The sequence below is a fragment of the Cyclopterus lumpus genome, chromosome 9, assembly GCF_009769545.1.
Source record: "Cyclopterus lumpus isolate fCycLum1 chromosome 9, fCycLum1.pri, whole genome shotgun sequence".
In the NCBI taxonomy this organism is placed as follows: Eukaryota; Metazoa; Chordata; class Actinopteri; order Perciformes; family Cyclopteridae; genus Cyclopterus; species Cyclopterus lumpus.
In genome coordinates this window covers 6,908,785-6,925,611 of record NC_046974.1, presented here as the reverse complement: position 1 = coordinate 6,925,611, position 16,827 = coordinate 6,908,785, and the positions used below count along the sequence as shown (strand labels likewise).

General features: G+C 43.5%; 1 protein-coding gene across 2 annotated transcripts; it reads right to left on the bottom strand.

The window, feature by feature from the left end:
- Positions 1 to 1,908: 1,908 nt before the first annotated feature.
- Positions 1,909 to 14,579, bottom strand: scarb2a (scavenger receptor class B, member 2a). 2 transcript variants are annotated; one of them, XM_034541700.1, is made up of 13 exons: positions 13,993 to 14,579; positions 9,399 to 9,556; positions 9,068 to 9,215; positions 8,566 to 8,760; positions 7,786 to 7,877; positions 6,842 to 6,961; positions 6,220 to 6,398; positions 4,963 to 5,081; positions 4,429 to 4,502; positions 4,236 to 4,287; positions 4,000 to 4,152; positions 2,893 to 2,940; positions 1,909 to 2,557 (listed from the first exon to the last, which is right to left on the bottom strand). In XM_034541700.1, exons 1-13 carry the CDS (start codon positions 14,113 to 14,115, stop codon positions 2,426 to 2,428), a joined length of 1,593 nt encoding a protein of 530 aa, XP_034397591.1. In that variant the 5' UTR covers positions 14,116 to 14,579; the 3' UTR covers positions 1,909 to 2,425. The 2 variants fall into 2 exon arrangements, with proteins under 2 accessions (XP_034397591.1, XP_034397592.1); XM_034541701.1 differs by lacking the exon at positions 2,893 to 2,940 and having other exon boundaries at positions 1,926 to 2,557; positions 13,993 to 14,566.
- Positions 14,580 to 16,827: the final 2,248 nt, after the last annotated feature.

Genomic DNA, 16,827 nt, shown 5'->3' with positions numbered 1-16,827 from the left:
TAAAAAAAAAAAAGGCCTTTAGTGAATTGATTCTACCTTTTAAAAAAAAAGGAATACTTCCAACCTCTCCACCAGTGTTATTAATCCCGGAATCAGACCTCCGACACCGATCTTCGACCAAGCGGGCCGCCCTTTTTGGGCACCTCCAGCGAACTGTTTACTACTCCTACGATGACTCCCTACAATACATGTGATATGGTCACGATTTGCTAATAAGAGGAATGAGTGTGTTAAGTGAGCTACATTTACATAAAGTGTTGCTAGTGATAACTGTAACTGCTAATTCCAATAAATGGCAGCAAGCTTTGGGCTTTGTATCTTGTGCTCAGGTGTCAAAGGGGTCGGCGACGCAGAAAGCCTCGAAGAAAAAGCCTCTGCGGATCAACCTGAAATAGAATATGAGCATTCGTGTACACTGTTATGTACAAATACAAGTCCATAGGTTATGGCATTTTTTTAGCAGCAATAACAAATACAAAAGTATATCAAAAGAAGACACTCCATGTGCTATAAAAGCAAATAACAGAGGCATGGATGTGTGGATAAACATCCTTCATAACTAATACTAACAAACCGTTGAAATGTATTGAACATGTGGACCACCTGCATTGAAATGAACGGGACCAAAAAAAATAAAAAAATAAACCAACAATGAAAATACACAGGGCACAATTTCCAGGCAAAGTGCAGGGAATTTTTCCAGGTTGACAGTATTATGGCCTTAAATTCACTTCCCATTGGAGACTACCACTGGGTTTTGACGTGGCGGACAGAAAAATGAGAACACAAGAAACATAAGACAAAACAGTGACTCGAGTGCTGCGTCTTGCCTGAATGCCGACAGCTCCTTGGCAAACTGAATGGCTGCACAGCGGCGAGTGGTGCGCAGGGCTCCCTCAAAACCCCCCAATGATTCCACTTTTTTTGTTTGTTAAATATTCACGGGCACTTTGACAGTGTCTTTGACAAATCAGCTGTAAATATGTGTATATATATATATATATATATATATATATATATATATATATATATATATATATATATATATATTTATTATAGTAGGACAAAAAAAAAGAAGAAAAAAAAAACCTGGTAGTCTTGTGTGAGGACTGGTTTTCGCAATCCAAATTGTGCTTTCTCTAATAAGTAACAGTGTAGACGTGCAGGAGCGATCGACACTAGAGCAAACTTAGTGTCTTTCAGCACACCTAGAAGGACTGCTTGCTGGATTTGGTCAGAGGTATCTCAACATTTCCCCTTTTACATATGTACAATAACGACAGAAGAGATTTCCAGCTTATGTGAACAATGTATGAGCATAAAGAACACGCTGAACCATTATAAGGCAGAAAGCAGGTTCAAGTCTCCCTTGTAAGTTCTGTGGGTGTTTTCTTTAATGCGTGATGAAGCCTAAAAAAAATGTTTAAAAAAAAAAAAAGGTGCAACTTTATCAAGCTACTGGTGGCAACCCCTAGTAGTGTCACGGCTAACTAGTCATCACCTTCACTAATGACGACTTGGAAATGCAGCCGAATATTGTTTTAACTAGTGTTCTGACTAGAGATTATGGAGAGATGGGGGGGGGGGGGGGGGGGGGGGGGAGAAATCATTTCCCATCAAAACAGGACACCAATTGTTCGATAAAGATGCGCACACACACTTTCACTAACTGATACTGGAAGTGCGATGCGTGTGCGTGTGTGTGTGCAATAATTCACCTTAGGAGAAAGAAAGAAAGGCATAAATGCTATAAATAAACTTGGCTGTGTGTTTTTTCCTCTGTTTTTTTACAAAAAGGATATGCCAAGTTCTGTTTTTATTAGCAAAACCATGTTTTCATCCGCAAAACCATGTTTTCATCCGAGCAAAGGGAGCTCAGCGTTTTGTCCTAAGGATTCGGTTTGCGGGTTTTTTTTTTTTTTTTTAAAAAAGAAGAAAAAAAATGAATTTCCTCCACTGACGCGGCGGAAAGGAGCAGGAATACATCGGTAACAACACCCACTAAAACACTCTTTGAGCAGCATCGGCATCCGTGTGCGACAGCGACAACTGTGCTACGTGTTCCCTCAGAAGTAGTATTGGGAAGAAGAAGAAGAAAAGAAAAAAAAAAAGGCTTATCCTGGCCGCGCCAGCCCGGAGTCCCTTAAGGCCGACCAGGACGGAAAAGAGGAATAAGAGTGTGGGAGTTTGCTGTTTTGCAGTACGGCCCGGCAGTGAGGGGCCGCGCTCAGCAGGTAGAGCAGAGGAGGACAGACAGTCATAAGAGGGCTGAGTGAGAGGAGCAATTGTCTTTGTTGACTACACATCAAATGCGTGTCCCACCCCTTTCCTCCCTACATCCCCCACCCATGGTAATGTAACACCCCCTGTGCTGCTCCCTCAGCCCCCCTTCCTGAGCTCCTCACTTGGGGGAGGGGACTCTCGATCAACACTTCTGGGCCTCCACTGGAGACATGGCGATGTAGGAGCCGTTCCTCGTTGGCTGGCTGGCCGGCGTTTGTGACGGCTCGTCGGGTTTGTCGCTGACCTGCGTGTAGGCCGTGTCGTCTTTCACCGTCTGAACAACGGGGAGGACAGAAGGCGTCAGTGCGAACCATCGAAGTGGCGAGACGGGACAAATATTCTTGAACACTCAACGCTGACATTCGAATGTGAATAAATGCTTTTTTTTGGGGGGTGAAATGTTCACAGGGAGCCACGTTTATCGTAATATACACAAACAACCACTTGAAAAATAAAAATAAATTACACTTGAGACGAGAACTCAAAAAAAAAAAAAAAAGGAATGTCATGTCCCATAAAGTGAATTTAAAAAAATTATAATAATCAGAGATGATGTATCACAAATTAAAGAAGGAGAATAGCAAACAAGGCAAAAAAATTAAGACTTACAGTAAAAGAATGAAAAGCTTCAGTAAAATCAATACGTTTTACTTCATTCTAAAACAGGAAAAAGGAAAAAAGGGGAGGGTTACAGAAAATTAAAATTAGAACATTGTTAATACAATACAATACATTGCAATTATGCATGTTTTTTTTTAAAACATCCTCTCATACGGTAACGGTCTGAACTGGAAATACTTTGTTTCCTAACGAGATTTAGATGAGAAGATTGACACCAATTATGTCTGCATGCGAAATATGAAGCTTACAGTCGGTTAGCTCGGCTTACTTGAGACCATGAACCGCCAACCTGGCTCTGTTCAAAAAGGTAACAAAAAGTTGTGTCTGGTTGTTGTACTTATTAAACAAACATCTACACATCTTCAGGGTAAAGCCAGACTCAGGGATTTCCTCCCCAGACTTTAATCTACACTAAAATAACCGTCTCCTGGAGAATATTTAACATACTGGCATGAGAGTGGTATCAATCTTCTAATCCAAGCATCAATAAAGAAATTGAATACCATCCAAAATATTAAATATTAACTATATTAACGAATAGAAACCTTGCCCATATTGCAAGCGACTCTTTGGACAGTGAATGACCTTAGCTACAGTAATCCGAGGGCGATGGCGGTCAGGGTTCAAATCAACATGTCCTACGCTACGAGAGATAAGAGAGGGGGACATTATTCTAACGCTACCGATCAGTGCTAAGCTAGCTCATGGCTACACTGAGATCCTGAATGCAAAAAGACGCAGCCACGGTTAGAAAACTTTAAGCAAGGAAAATAAAAAATAACAAAAAGCACCATCTGACCCAGAAACGTTTTTTTTGGGGGAGGGGGGGGGGGAGACCGATCATGCTGGCTTTGCTGTGCAGGATACATGCACTGTGTTAGTCGACGTGCACGAAGCGTGGGGCGGCGGCAGCTCAGTGAGGAAACTTCTCATGCAAAAACCCCACTCAAAAAAAAATGGCATTATTTTTACTGTGACATATTCCCACCATCTATTATCACACACACACACACACACACACACACACTTGGGGAACTGTGCGGATTAATACTACAGTTCAGTCCGTGGCAACCGATGGGGGACAAAGTTTCCTACCTTCTTCTGGCGGTTTCGGCAGAACAAGACCACGAGCACCAGCAGCAGGATGATGCCCATGCCCACGATGAGCAACGGGAAGTTTGACACCAGAGTCACGATGAGGAGCATCGTCCTCATCTGGGACGCCGAGTCATCGTCGACCGTCGCCGTCTAGAGTCCAGAGAGATGGTTATTGATCGGCGATCCACTTACAGGCTCATGAGAACAGGGTTCTGAATGACAATCGGCCTCACCTCATTGACGAACATGATGGGGAAAATGGTCTCGTTGATGAACTTGGTTTTGCTGAAAGAGAGAGAGAGAGAGAGAGAGAGAGAGAGACGGCGAGGTCAGGGAAGACACCTGCATGACTCAACAAGCGGGCTAAATGAGGACCAGAGTGTTGCAAGAGCAAAATGAGTCAGAACTCGACAAAGATTGACTTACGGGAAGCCTTGGATTCTTTTCAGGATGATGTTGAGCTGAGCTCTCTTGCAGGCACGAATGGGAACCCCTGTGGTCTAAAACAAAGCAGTAGAAAGAAAAGAAAGACGTCTCAGAACAGCCCGGGAACCCGTCTTTCCTGGAATCCTCACATATTGAGAGAAATGTGGCTGGAGGATTCAATTTACACCTTAACTTTTAGGAGAGAATTCAATTTACCGAATATAGAAGAATACAGGGGGGTGGATTAAGGTGACAGGGTGAGATTATTTCACTTTATTTTGTTGTTATAACTGTACTGTTTTCTATGTACAGATAACATGTCAAGCAGCTACCTGTATTACACATCCGTTGGCTTTATAATAGACAACTGATCAACACGATTCATGTTATCTGTATATGAACCAGACCGGATATCCAAGCAGAGCCATGACTAGGAATCAAAACAACTTTTGTAATTTAGATAAAAAGGTGGTCATTAACCACAGATTCCTCCGCGAGGCTCCAACTTGTTTGGGTGTCACGCGTTAGTCGTACCGGTTGCAGGTCGAGGTACGTCTCGTGTTCCTCCTTGTTGGGGCTCAGCCCTTCAATGGCGTTGATGTACTTCGGGTCCGCTTGATAAAAGTGGGGGAAAGACACCACGATGGGAGCACCTTGAAGGAAACGAGTGAGACAAACACGGGCTAATTAGTGTCCGAATCCCGAGAGGACGATGAGCAAACAAGGGCCGAGACAGATTAATGAAATGAGAGATAAGATAAAAGACACGCTTTGTAAAAAGGTGCCGTAAAAGCACGCCAATAACAAATTAGCCGACGGTAAAAACAAGAGTAACCCTGCAGCACCGTTTCTTTGACTTTTTTTTATTTATTTTTTTTTACATTTTATTTATTAACTTAACCACTCAATTGTTCTTTCTGTAAAGTAACAAAAGATCTAAATGCTGTTTCAAAGCTTTCTCCACATTACAAGAAATATAAAAATAATGCTGAAACCTTTATTCATTTATTATTTTGTGGCCTAAAAGCAGTCAAATTTAAAAACGCATTGAAACCTCGATTCAGCCTCAACAATACTGCTGCTGCTGCTACTACGGACACTGGGGTTAGAAGCAACGTTATCTTTTACATGTCGTACTAAACCGTTACAGCGGATGTTTTACACAGAAATTAAAAAAAACAGGAATTAAAAAAAAGCTATGATGGATCATTATGGAAAAGACACGGAGACGATCTGATTCTTTGACCACACGGGGTGTTTCAGAATGACATCACTTTGCACATGACATGACAACAGGGCTGGGTTGTGATTGGCTCTCACAGAAGCATCACAGAAATCCCCCCCAATCGGACGCCTTTGTCTCATGTGAATCAGAGAAGCTGATGCAGGCAGCCTATCAGGTCTTAGCACATATACTTCAGTGTTTTCTCCCACTAGGACTGCATTTGTTATAAAAACTGAACTGCCTGTTAATTATAACAATTACAAAACAAGTGTGAGGTTACTGTAGCATATCTGTAGTGATAATACTCCCCGTCTGTCCTCATGTGTGAAGCCTAATCAGAGCAATTGCACTCCACTCAATGACCACCATAAAATACTTCAATGGCCTCCACACACAGACAGCACAGTTAATCATTGAACCGTGTCCCGAGTCAAAATCTGCTTCAAACAGTCGGGATTGTCAGATACCAGGCAGGGGCCGTGGCCCGAAAGGACATTTAGGGGAGGGGGGATAAACTGGGTCAGACTCTCTGGCAACTGAGGGGGAGAAACAGGGCAGTCGCTTACCTTCTCGACAAACGCTGACTTTAAGCACCCCGGTGCCGAGACAGTCTCCAGCCGGCACACAGAAGCCCGCGTTACTGGGGTTTTCTTTGGGGTTCATGAGGACATCGTTGGGGGGGGCGAAGCGGTACGCCTGGATGCCTTTCACCTCCACATCTTCCACATAGGCTAGATGGATAGACCTAGGAAAAGAAACGCAAGCTCAGTGACTACTTCAGGTAACCGTAAAATAAGAGCTACGTACCGAGTATTGTCAAGAAGTCTAAATTAAGAGCCATCAAGACAAGAAAACAACCAGTTATGGTTCTTCAATCTTCCAGGCAGTTAGGAGGATAAAAGTGAATGTGTCATGCACAAGATGACCACTTCCTGTACAAATCATTCCTTAAAGACTCCCAAAGTATGTCCCCATGATCTTGACTTTCCCACATGCTTTTAGAGTTCATCGGCAGCCTTATCGGAGGTCGTAATAACCACAACTCCACAGATGCTTATCAGTGGAGTTGTAAGCATATTGTGTATGACTCAGTTGCTGCAATTTTTCCGGCCGTTGTTGATCCTCGCCCCGGGCCGTGATCCTTTGACTGTAAACAAACATGTGCAACCACATAACGCACGTGCATACCTGCAGAGATCCGCAGCGAAGATGTAGAGCAGCTCGTTTCTGTTTATCAGCGGGTGGAAGACGGCGCCGTCCGTACCGTTGATCATGTTGCTCTGATTTGAAGACCACCACGACATCTCCCTGTGTGATTGAGAAGACGACTGGCGATATTAGTAAATGTACTTAGTTGCAGCTACACCCAAGTTCTGTACATGGGTACAATTTTGATGAACTTCTACATGCCTACGTTCATTTCATGCCATTCAACCCACAATTCAGAGGAAATAGTGTACTTTTTACTCCACTACACCCATTTTACATGATCAGATTATAAAGTGTCAGTGTCTGCAAGTTGCAGACCAATTTTCCGTCGATAACTCTGTTAGCAGTTGCAAATGATTTGTTTTTTACCTTACTGCCCGAGGCTGAAAGGGGTGGACACTTAGCCAATATTTCACAAAAGAATATATATATGGTTATTTTCTTCCTTCACACCAAATGAATCATCTCAAGACATCTCAGATTTTTCATTTGACCCTTTAGAATATTATCATTCACATCGGCCATTCTGCAGAATGAGTAATTGATTGATTCTTAAAAGAAAAAAGGTACATTGTGTTGCTAATACCGTTGTATTTATTGTCGTGAGAGACTTTTATTTGCAGTATTTTTAACACTCTGAATACTTCTTCCACTTCTGAAATCTACCGACACATGCGGACCACAATCAAAGTGCAAAGTCACTTTTGGATATCCAAACATTCAATTTGCAACACTGTGCTACCTGAAGCCAGGGGTCAAAGGCTTTGTCCTTTAGACTCTCAGGTTGTGTAACTACTGTCTGCGAATGTGAGTATCATGACTGGGAGGAAGTGGAAGCCCTGAGCTGACAAGAGAGGGAGCGTTTCCTATCATCGAGGAAAGCAGGAAATATTAAATAAAATCTGCCTGGTATGAGTGCGTACCTCATGCCGTTCCACGTGTCGATCTTGCCATAATCCAAGTAATTCTCCTCGCCGGTGTGGAACACAAACTCTCCTTCATGGGTGCCATTTTTCTGCAAAAAGAAAAAAGGAAAAAAAGACAAGGTTCAGAGAAAGCTTCTGTGACGGACGACTGCTCAGGATACAGCGGATCATCGGAAACAGTGTTTATGTCGGTCGACAAAAGGATGCTGGGAATTGAGAAAGAAATACTGCTCGTATTTGTTACCCTTAGAATGTCGCTTTGTGTGTTATCACCAGACACAGTAAGGCATTAGTATCCAATAAAATAACACAAACAAAAGAGATGTTTTAGTATTATTCTATTCCGAACAGTCAAAACCCCGTAGATATTCAGTTTTATATCGTATATCACAAATAAGAGCATCCAATTCTCACATTTGAGAGGCCGGAAGCTTTGCTTGAAAAAATCTAATTATTTTTAATTTTCCGCTGATAAAGTGATCCACACATCCACCGATTGCTCGATGTGAAAATAAATGCTGTGCTCAGGATCACAAGGCTGTAATTGTCACAGAGGAGGTCAAGCTGCAGACGTTGCTCTATTGACAGGAAGTACAAGCATCTTCCATCAGCATGCGGCCAATCTCACTTCTCTTACGTGACGACGCCCGACGCTCGTCTGTCGTTTTAATATCCCCTAGCAACCAGCACGCAACATGCTTTCTTAACGTTTTTTTAACTCCAATAACGTCACGCTTGCCTCCAAAATATATATTCAGGAAAGTGAGTAAAGCTTACCTTCCACATCAGCCCAAAGTATTCGTCCACTTCGGGCTTCATGGAGTGGACCTTTGTGAGCAGAGGGTCCTTGAAGCCCCACAGAACCTCGTGGACAGTGCGGGACATGAACACCTCGACGCCCAGGCTGTTTATGTACATGGAAACCAAAGTTCGCAGGAAGAAGGAGTAGGAGTTCAGCTCGCTCATGATGGCCTGAGGACGAAAAAACAAGTCTTACTTCATGTCTTCCTAGTGGAAAGTCTCATGGTCGAAATGGTGCGTTTGAGTTCACTCGGCTTGTTCGCCTGACATGACTTAAGTTTCTATGTTCAACATATCAAAATGTCACAATAGAACTAGGAGGACAATGGCTTGGAGTGTGTTATGGGTCAACGCGTGAAAACAAAAACCAGACATGCCAATCAAATGACTTAAACTCAAATCTAAAAAGGGACATGATTACTGGCTGCCGTGTGTCGTCATAACACACATTATCCCCTGTCCAGACACGGCGTCTTACCACAAACGGGATGTTCACAGTCCTGACGATGTCGACCTCGGGGTTACCGGCTGACTTCTCCGGCACAAACACAAAGGTTTTGGGGTTCAGGGCGTAGAGCTTGGTGCCGTTCTCCAGGAAAGTCACGTTCACCCGCGGCCTGTATTCCCTGTGTGCGGAAAGGTCTGTTAGTCCAGATGTCGTTTGTTTTCATTTCACACAGCAGTCACAAAAGGGTCGCGGATGAACCAGATGCAGGTCGTCTTTCCTTAAACAGGACTTTTAGGGACACAGGTTTCCATGGCGATATAGTGCGCACATTTACAGCTGCAGACCTTCGTATCAAACCTACCTGTAAGTATATGGTCCGATCTGTTTAACGGCTGCCTTCCCGCCAGCCAAGAACACATCTGGATTGGTCACGTTGAAGAAGTAATACTCCATATAAACCGGTGGAGGTGGATTCTTCCAAGCTTCAAACATTTGGCTCTTCTCTGTCAAAGTAATTTCCTATCAACAAAAACAAAAGAAGAAAAGAAAAAAAACATTCAGATTGAGAAACAGCAAAGGACAGCATTGGTAATCAAATGTTACACTTTGGTTTAACAGTGTTTTCAGCGCATTTAAGCGCGTTCAAAGCTCTTAACCGTTCGGAATGAGTGCCATCTAAGAGCACACATGGCACTTTTCTATAAAGGAGTTGATGCCGGGCCCAAAACCCAAAGGGAGGCAGAGAAAAATCCTTGATAGCGGTACAAAATGTAAAAAAAAGAAGTCAGGACAGGCAGAACATTTTAGCAAACACTACACCCAGTAGATGACCTCAGCAAGCGTCTGCCTGTGGGCTACTCGCCAGGCCACACAACACAAGAACAAAATGAATGGCTTCTCCCCTCATCAAATTACATGTCAGGTGAGTTTTTTTTTTTTTTTTACTATTCAGACTACGCAAAAGCAAAACCACAAAAAGTAGGAGACGGTATCAGCCCGAGCCGTCACACAGATGTTGTGGCTGTGATCGCGTCGAGAAAAAAAAAAAAAAAAAACACAAGCTTGAAGGTTTTAGTCGGTAGTAAAGTAACCTTGTATGACATAAACATGAGCAACAGAAACCGTGACCTGCATCACTCAGTTGTGTGAGAAAACAGGTTCCCGCATGTTGACTGAAGGTGTTCGTTAAATAGGCCATTTCTATTTTTCTCTTTTGGAAGTGTATTTTTAAACTTGAGAAAGGATGAAAAGGGCCCACTTCCTCTCGTCTTTTGCATGCCGTTTGTTTCTGAAAAAACGTCTCCGTCCGGAGAACGGCGAAGGCGCACTTGATGGGGGGGAGGGGAAGGGGGCCATACATTGTCTGCTGCAAGCGGTTTGAAAATATAGTTTAAAAAATGTCTGGCCGGCACTTCCTGTTTGAGTTTCAACTTCCGACCTTCAAACATGTTTTCCTCTATAGAACTGATTGCACGGGGTTTGTTGCATCATCTCCCCTTTGCTGCTTCACTAACCCTCATGTTAGATCTCAGAGGGGTTCAACCAAAATATCTACGTTCAAAACGCACTACAGCTGAGGGGGAAAAAAAAAAAAAAAAGAGGCCGATTTGCCTTTTTTGCTTGTATCATGAACCATACCCGTATGCAAATATTTGAGTTGTTTGGTACTGCATTTTAAAATGATTTCCATTTGTAAAACTTAACGGGGCAAATCATTCAGTTTACAATGATATGAAACAGAAAATCTGCAACTGCTCACATTGAAGAGGATTTGCTGAACTAATTAACTGACTATTAGTTGCAGCTCTAGAAGGGTGTGCCATGTTCAGCACTTATGAGCCCATAGTTTTTTTTGCATGCCTGTGTTTTTGTTTTATTTATTTCTAACTTATTCCTAGAATTACAGATTGCACAAGAAATCGTCACGGTTTCGTTAAAGCGCTGAACTTCCAGTTCCGTCCACGTCACTCCTTCCAAAATATGGAACTTGAGGTATTTAAGCAGAGGAATTCTCCTGAGTCTTCAGGATCCTTTATACATCGTGTCTTGATTAAGAGCTGAAGTGAAACCAGGTAATGCAACAGAAGCGCATGACCATGCTCGTCTGCAACAATATGCCATAGCAGCAACATTTACACAATTTGTTCCCTTTCAGAAACCAAAAAACGCAAACTGTCCCTTTTGAAACGGGCGTCTGCCTCGTCTGGCTTTTCCCCTGCAGCATTACGCGTGACTGCAGCCCGCATGAAGCCCTGTGTTTGCCCACCTTGAACAAAGGTCTTTCAGAAGGCCTTCATTACAGTTATGTGAACATCATTTATCTCTCGGGAACCCCCCCCCCAAAAAAAGGGAAAAAAAACCTTGATCTGTTACAAACAGAAAAACAAGTGAGGGACAAAGTGGAGGGGTTTGTCAGTGCAATCAAAATACAGTGTTATTCATTTGCTAGTGGAAAGGCTGGATGAGGGAATAAGGCTAAACAAAGCAAACCAGCTCTCAGACAACTTCAGGCACAGCTTGCGTGTGAGATCCGGCTTTGAACAGCACGGGAGAAAAAAAAGAAGAAAAAAAAGGTAAAAGAAACACATCATTCAAAACGTGAAATCCTTCTCATAAGTAGCACCTCGAATTTTACTGGCATGACCTTGTTCTTGAACTCTTTTAAAACGCTCAAATCGGTCACGCTACCTTGAAACGTCTCCTCTCCCAAACAGGGCCGAGGGGAGTGGCACGAGTGGGTGTTTCTCTTCCAGTTTCCCCAGTTTGAACAGAGCAACTCGGGATAGGCCGAGGCTGGAACGACAACAAGGTGGCTCGCAGGCAGAAATCATTCCCCCGAGGCCAAGAGGTTTGTAACATGCCTCGCATTGGATTCCACGCACCGCTCAGGCACACAGAGTCTGTATCCCGAAGGCAGCTTGTCCCAAACAACCGGGCTACATCATTATCACAGAGAGCTACAGATTAGGTAGATTTTTGGAGTCGGTTCAGTATGTCCGGGCCCCGACTAATTCAATGGGAAAGACTGTGGCTAAAGCGGATTAGCTATGCTGTCATTTCATGTAATCGCCAGCCGCATCAGAATGATGTGTCCCCCCCACCCCCCCGTTGATTAACTTTGACTAACTCCTTTAATTTGGGTCCCCTGGGTCGCTGCCGTGATTCAGAATGAGACACAAATGAGACCCCCAACCTATATGTAACTACAGGAGGGGGAAACCGTGTCCGAGAGGAAGCTGTTTGTGAGTCTTGGACAAATAGTGAGTCAAGCTTTTTCCTTTTCTCCTTCTTATGCATTGTGGGGTGTGGTGGTGGTGGTGGGGTGTGGTGGTGGTAGTGGTGGTGGGGGGGGGGGAACTGTAAAACGAAGCAAAGGCATTTTAAACAGAGAGATTACGGAGTAACACACAGCATCCAGCACAGTGCTTCATGCCATCGAGAGGAATGCAATGTATTTTAAAAATAAGGGAGGAGAACAGCGGTGGGTCTGCAGGGTGGGATATAGTCAGCTGCCAACAACCCCCCACCACCACCCCTGAACTAAGGCACCAGCCCCCAGATATGTAGACGTGCCACTGTGCAAGGCGCACCAGTGGCTCCGCATTTCTATGTGCATTTAAATCCAGCTCAAGTCCAAAAACAACGGCTATACAACAATTTTACTCCCAAATATAAACATCAAATGTTAATCATTTACATAAACCAGCTGACCAAAATGTATCCCCGGATCACTGACTAGCATCATTTGTCCGAAAGGGAAGGAGCTGATCAAGCTCTGACTGATTTTTGAAGCAGTAAAGAATAAAAAATAAAATAAAACGGAACAGCATGTGGAATTTAAATGATTGTCTTGTTTATAAAATCAGCAGGGTTGTGGTGGATTTCAGCGACACACTGAATTCTCAACCATGTCAGTGAAGAAACGGAAGAACATGTCAAATGAATGCAGGTCTGTCTGGTTGGACAGAAGGCTGGACACCCGGCTCTCCACACCACGTAAAACTTTTACAGATCCACCACTGGAAGTCAGGGACTCCCTGTCAACTCACCAAGACTCCCTTCCCCCCCAATTCCGGCACACCTCCCCCGCTCTACCCACCGAGTCCCCACTGGCTTAGAGTTCCACTACTACTACGACCACCACCAGTAAACCTGCTCCCACGATGGAGTCAGTACATCAAGCCTCTAGCAACAGAAACGTGTCACCGGGTCATGCGCACAGCGTCGGGCAGGTTGTCGAAACGCTGTCAGCCAGCAGCAAGAGCGTATCGTGCATTTACCTTCATTTCTGCACACTGCTTTCCATTCATTTAAAAGCTCATTGAATCCTGTGGTGTCAGATCACAAAAAACGCCGAAGAGTATGGAGGGGAGATTTAAAAAAAAAAAAAATTTTAAATACCATAAAATGGGGGTAAGGTCATGATAAACTCACCTCTGAGAGTCAACCAATCATCATCATGAGGCAGTTAGAGGGGATTTCTACCAGAAGCAAATCATTTTTTTGTTGTTTTTGTAAAGGTCTGCGTGTAACGTTCAATGATTCATCCTCATGCCCCAATGCAATCTTGAACAAACCCTCCGAAGCTGCACAATAGTGTAATGAATGAATGGGTCTTGCACGCTGCACAGACTCGGATCATGCGGATGCATGAAGGGAAGAAGAAGAAGAAGAAAAAAGCTTAGGATTCATGGCGCTGAGCAGATTGCAGCAAAAACACGAATTACTTCTCATCTAAACAGTAAAAAAAAAAAAAAAAAAAAACGAAGACAATGTAAACACTGGACGGTCTTGTGACCCTGCATGGAGCTCACGAGCACCAGTGAGATGCTGAATGCGCATGATTGACCGCTGCATATGACATGCTTCAACATGTAAAACCCCTGAAGTGTGACAGCACCGGAATGCATTGACATTTAAAAAATAAATACAAATAAATGTAGACTACAACTCACCTTTTTTAACCGGCTGTGGATCATTGTTTGGAAGACTTGAGCCACGACCAGGGCGATCCCCACTATCAGGAGGTGAGCGCACACGATCCCGGTGGCGTAAATGGCACAGGATCTCCGAGTCATGATGCCGGGGGTTTTGGATGAGCGGTCCTCTAAAACAAACTTCACTGAAGTCGAAGATAACTTGCACCCCACACACACACACACACACACCCCAAAAAAAAACACACACACTAAAGATAGCGATGTGTAGGATCGTGAGAGCTCGGATCCGGCGTCTTCTGAGCGGCAGCTGGGCGGTTTAAACTTCTCTCGTCGCCGCCCCTGGAGAGTGGTCTTACCGGTGAAGGCTGCGGGGTACAAACGAAATAATCAAAGACGTGGCCGCTTTTTCATCGAAAAAATGTGAGATAACGTCCTTTAAACCCCCTCCGAAAGAAAGAAAAAAAAAGAGAGAGAGAGAGAGAGAGGGGAGGACTGAGCTGCTCGGAGGCGGTGGTGAAATGAAACGGCAGCGCTCAGCACATCGTAGAAGAAGAGCTTCCCACCCCCTCCCCTTCCTCTTCGCATTAATGAACTCGGTCAGGCGAGAAGCGTCCTTTTGGTAATGCTGCATGGGCGGTGGGTGTGCGTAAAAACAGACATTCGTGGTACTTTCCTTACGCGGACGATGTCACCATGAAAAAAATGAACATTTAAAAAAAAAGAATTACGTTCCACGTTTATTGTCTTTTTTTTTTTTTTTTTTTGGGTGCCCTACAGCTCAACTTATTTGGCTTTAAGTATAACTTTAAAATCGTCTTTTTGTTGCACTGCTTATTTAAAAGGTGTAATTTAATGGCAGGTATGAGCGTGCGAGAGGATTGTGAATGAATCAGCAGCAGCGGGCTCAACATTATATATATATATATATATATATATATATATATATATATATATATATATATATATATATATATATATATATATATATATATATATATATACACATGGTAGTATTTCAACCCGGGCAACTTTTGAGTGAGACTACCCGGCAGTTTGTTTTTATAATGCACATTGTGGAGGGGAAAGTATATAAACTGGCACTTTTAAATGTGAAACTATTGACATCCCATAGTGCACCACTCACCGCGCCTCGGAAGGAGTGAAGCTAGAGGAGGTCCGTTACCTTTTATAAGGGATCCGCTCCCTCGCCTCATCGCGTCTCTTTAAATAAGCTCAGCGGGGACATGAATAATGTTCCGTTCGAGCAACCAACGGCCGTCCGCGCGAGCCCTTTGTCCGAGCTGCTCGAGCGCTCATTGGCTGCTGGCCTCCCGGACCACCGTCTCAAGACCACCCCCTCTGCACGCTGATTGGTCAGACCCTGGCGAGTGCGATGCTGAATTTGATCGACTGATTTCAAGGCGGGGCATCAATAAAAGGGGAACCGACGGCGTGATGCTCTCCGCCGACAGAGAGGGGGACGTTCAGCCGCCGCTTTAACCACACATGATGCTGAGGAGGAATAACAGAGACAAATGTGGACGATAAATGGCCTGCATTATGGTCCTCTTTAGGCGAGCTACCGCTATTGACAAACATAACATGAACATGTACATAAGAGCATCTAAAGTCCTCTTCGTGGAGGGAACATGTCACTGCAGAGCAGAAAGACAGTTTAACTGTGAACAGTGTTCTTAACTAAACTAAATTCAACCGTGAGACAAGGTGTTAAAGGACAAAACACAAAAACACTTGGAGAGTAAAATACACAAGAATATCAAGCCAAAAAACAACCTTCCACTCACATTTGCATGCTTTACTCATGCAATTCTACAAACAGGGTGTTGTAGAATTGATTGGTATGAAGTGAATGTTGGCCTTTCTTTTGGGAATATGACTTTTAATATTGTGTATCTTCCATATTTGTTTATTTGTTGCCTTTATGTTACAGCTGGATAGGCCACGTTGCATTAAAGGCCCTGAAAACCTATATTTTCTCAGTCAGATCCTTCTTCTGAACAATCACGGCCCTATGAACACAATATTTTGGTGATTTCACAAACTAGATTTGTCTGTATTTTGTGTTTAATCTGCGCTCTTCTCACTGGTTTGAAGTGGGCATGGGCTCAGGTGGCAAAGGGTGATGTTGTGTCATTCTGTGCAGCACTTCACATTTAAAATACAGTAGAATAAACAAAGCAGTTTTGAGTCGCCCTGCTGCAAGAAAATAGTTCCTGCATCAATAGGCTTTTTTAATCTGCAAAATGTCACTGTAAGAGAGGCGTAACAACTACAAACATGGCCAGCTTGCTTCTCCACGCATGTCTGTGCCCGGGGGCCCGTTAATCCATCCGTGTGCAGTCACCATGTGAAATACAACTGCGAATGCAGTATGTTCTGAACTCACTGTAAAGTGTGTACGTGACTCATTCGGCTTTGCTGAAACTAGTTCCTCATTGACAAACATGTTGTAAATGGTAATGGAGATGGTGTAAATTGTCAGTGTGACATGCAGAAGGAAAAACAGCAATACCATTGACTTTGCAGCTACATTTTTAGAAATACATATTTTTTTCAGCACGGCAAACATGCATCTGTATGAAGCTGCGTTTGGCCGCTGGTTGGACAGTTTTCTCCGAGCTGTGGTCCGGTGAATATTGATTTTTGTTCAAAGCTATATTTTTTTTGGGCCCAGCAGCAGATGTAATACTAGAATAGTGATAATTTGGTCACAATGGTAACGGCAGACGTAATAAATGCAATCCAGATTTCTTTGAATAGGAAAATATTGTAGCATGTCAACATAGTGTTGCACCAATGGCTGTTTGAAAAATAGCAACGGAAAATGTA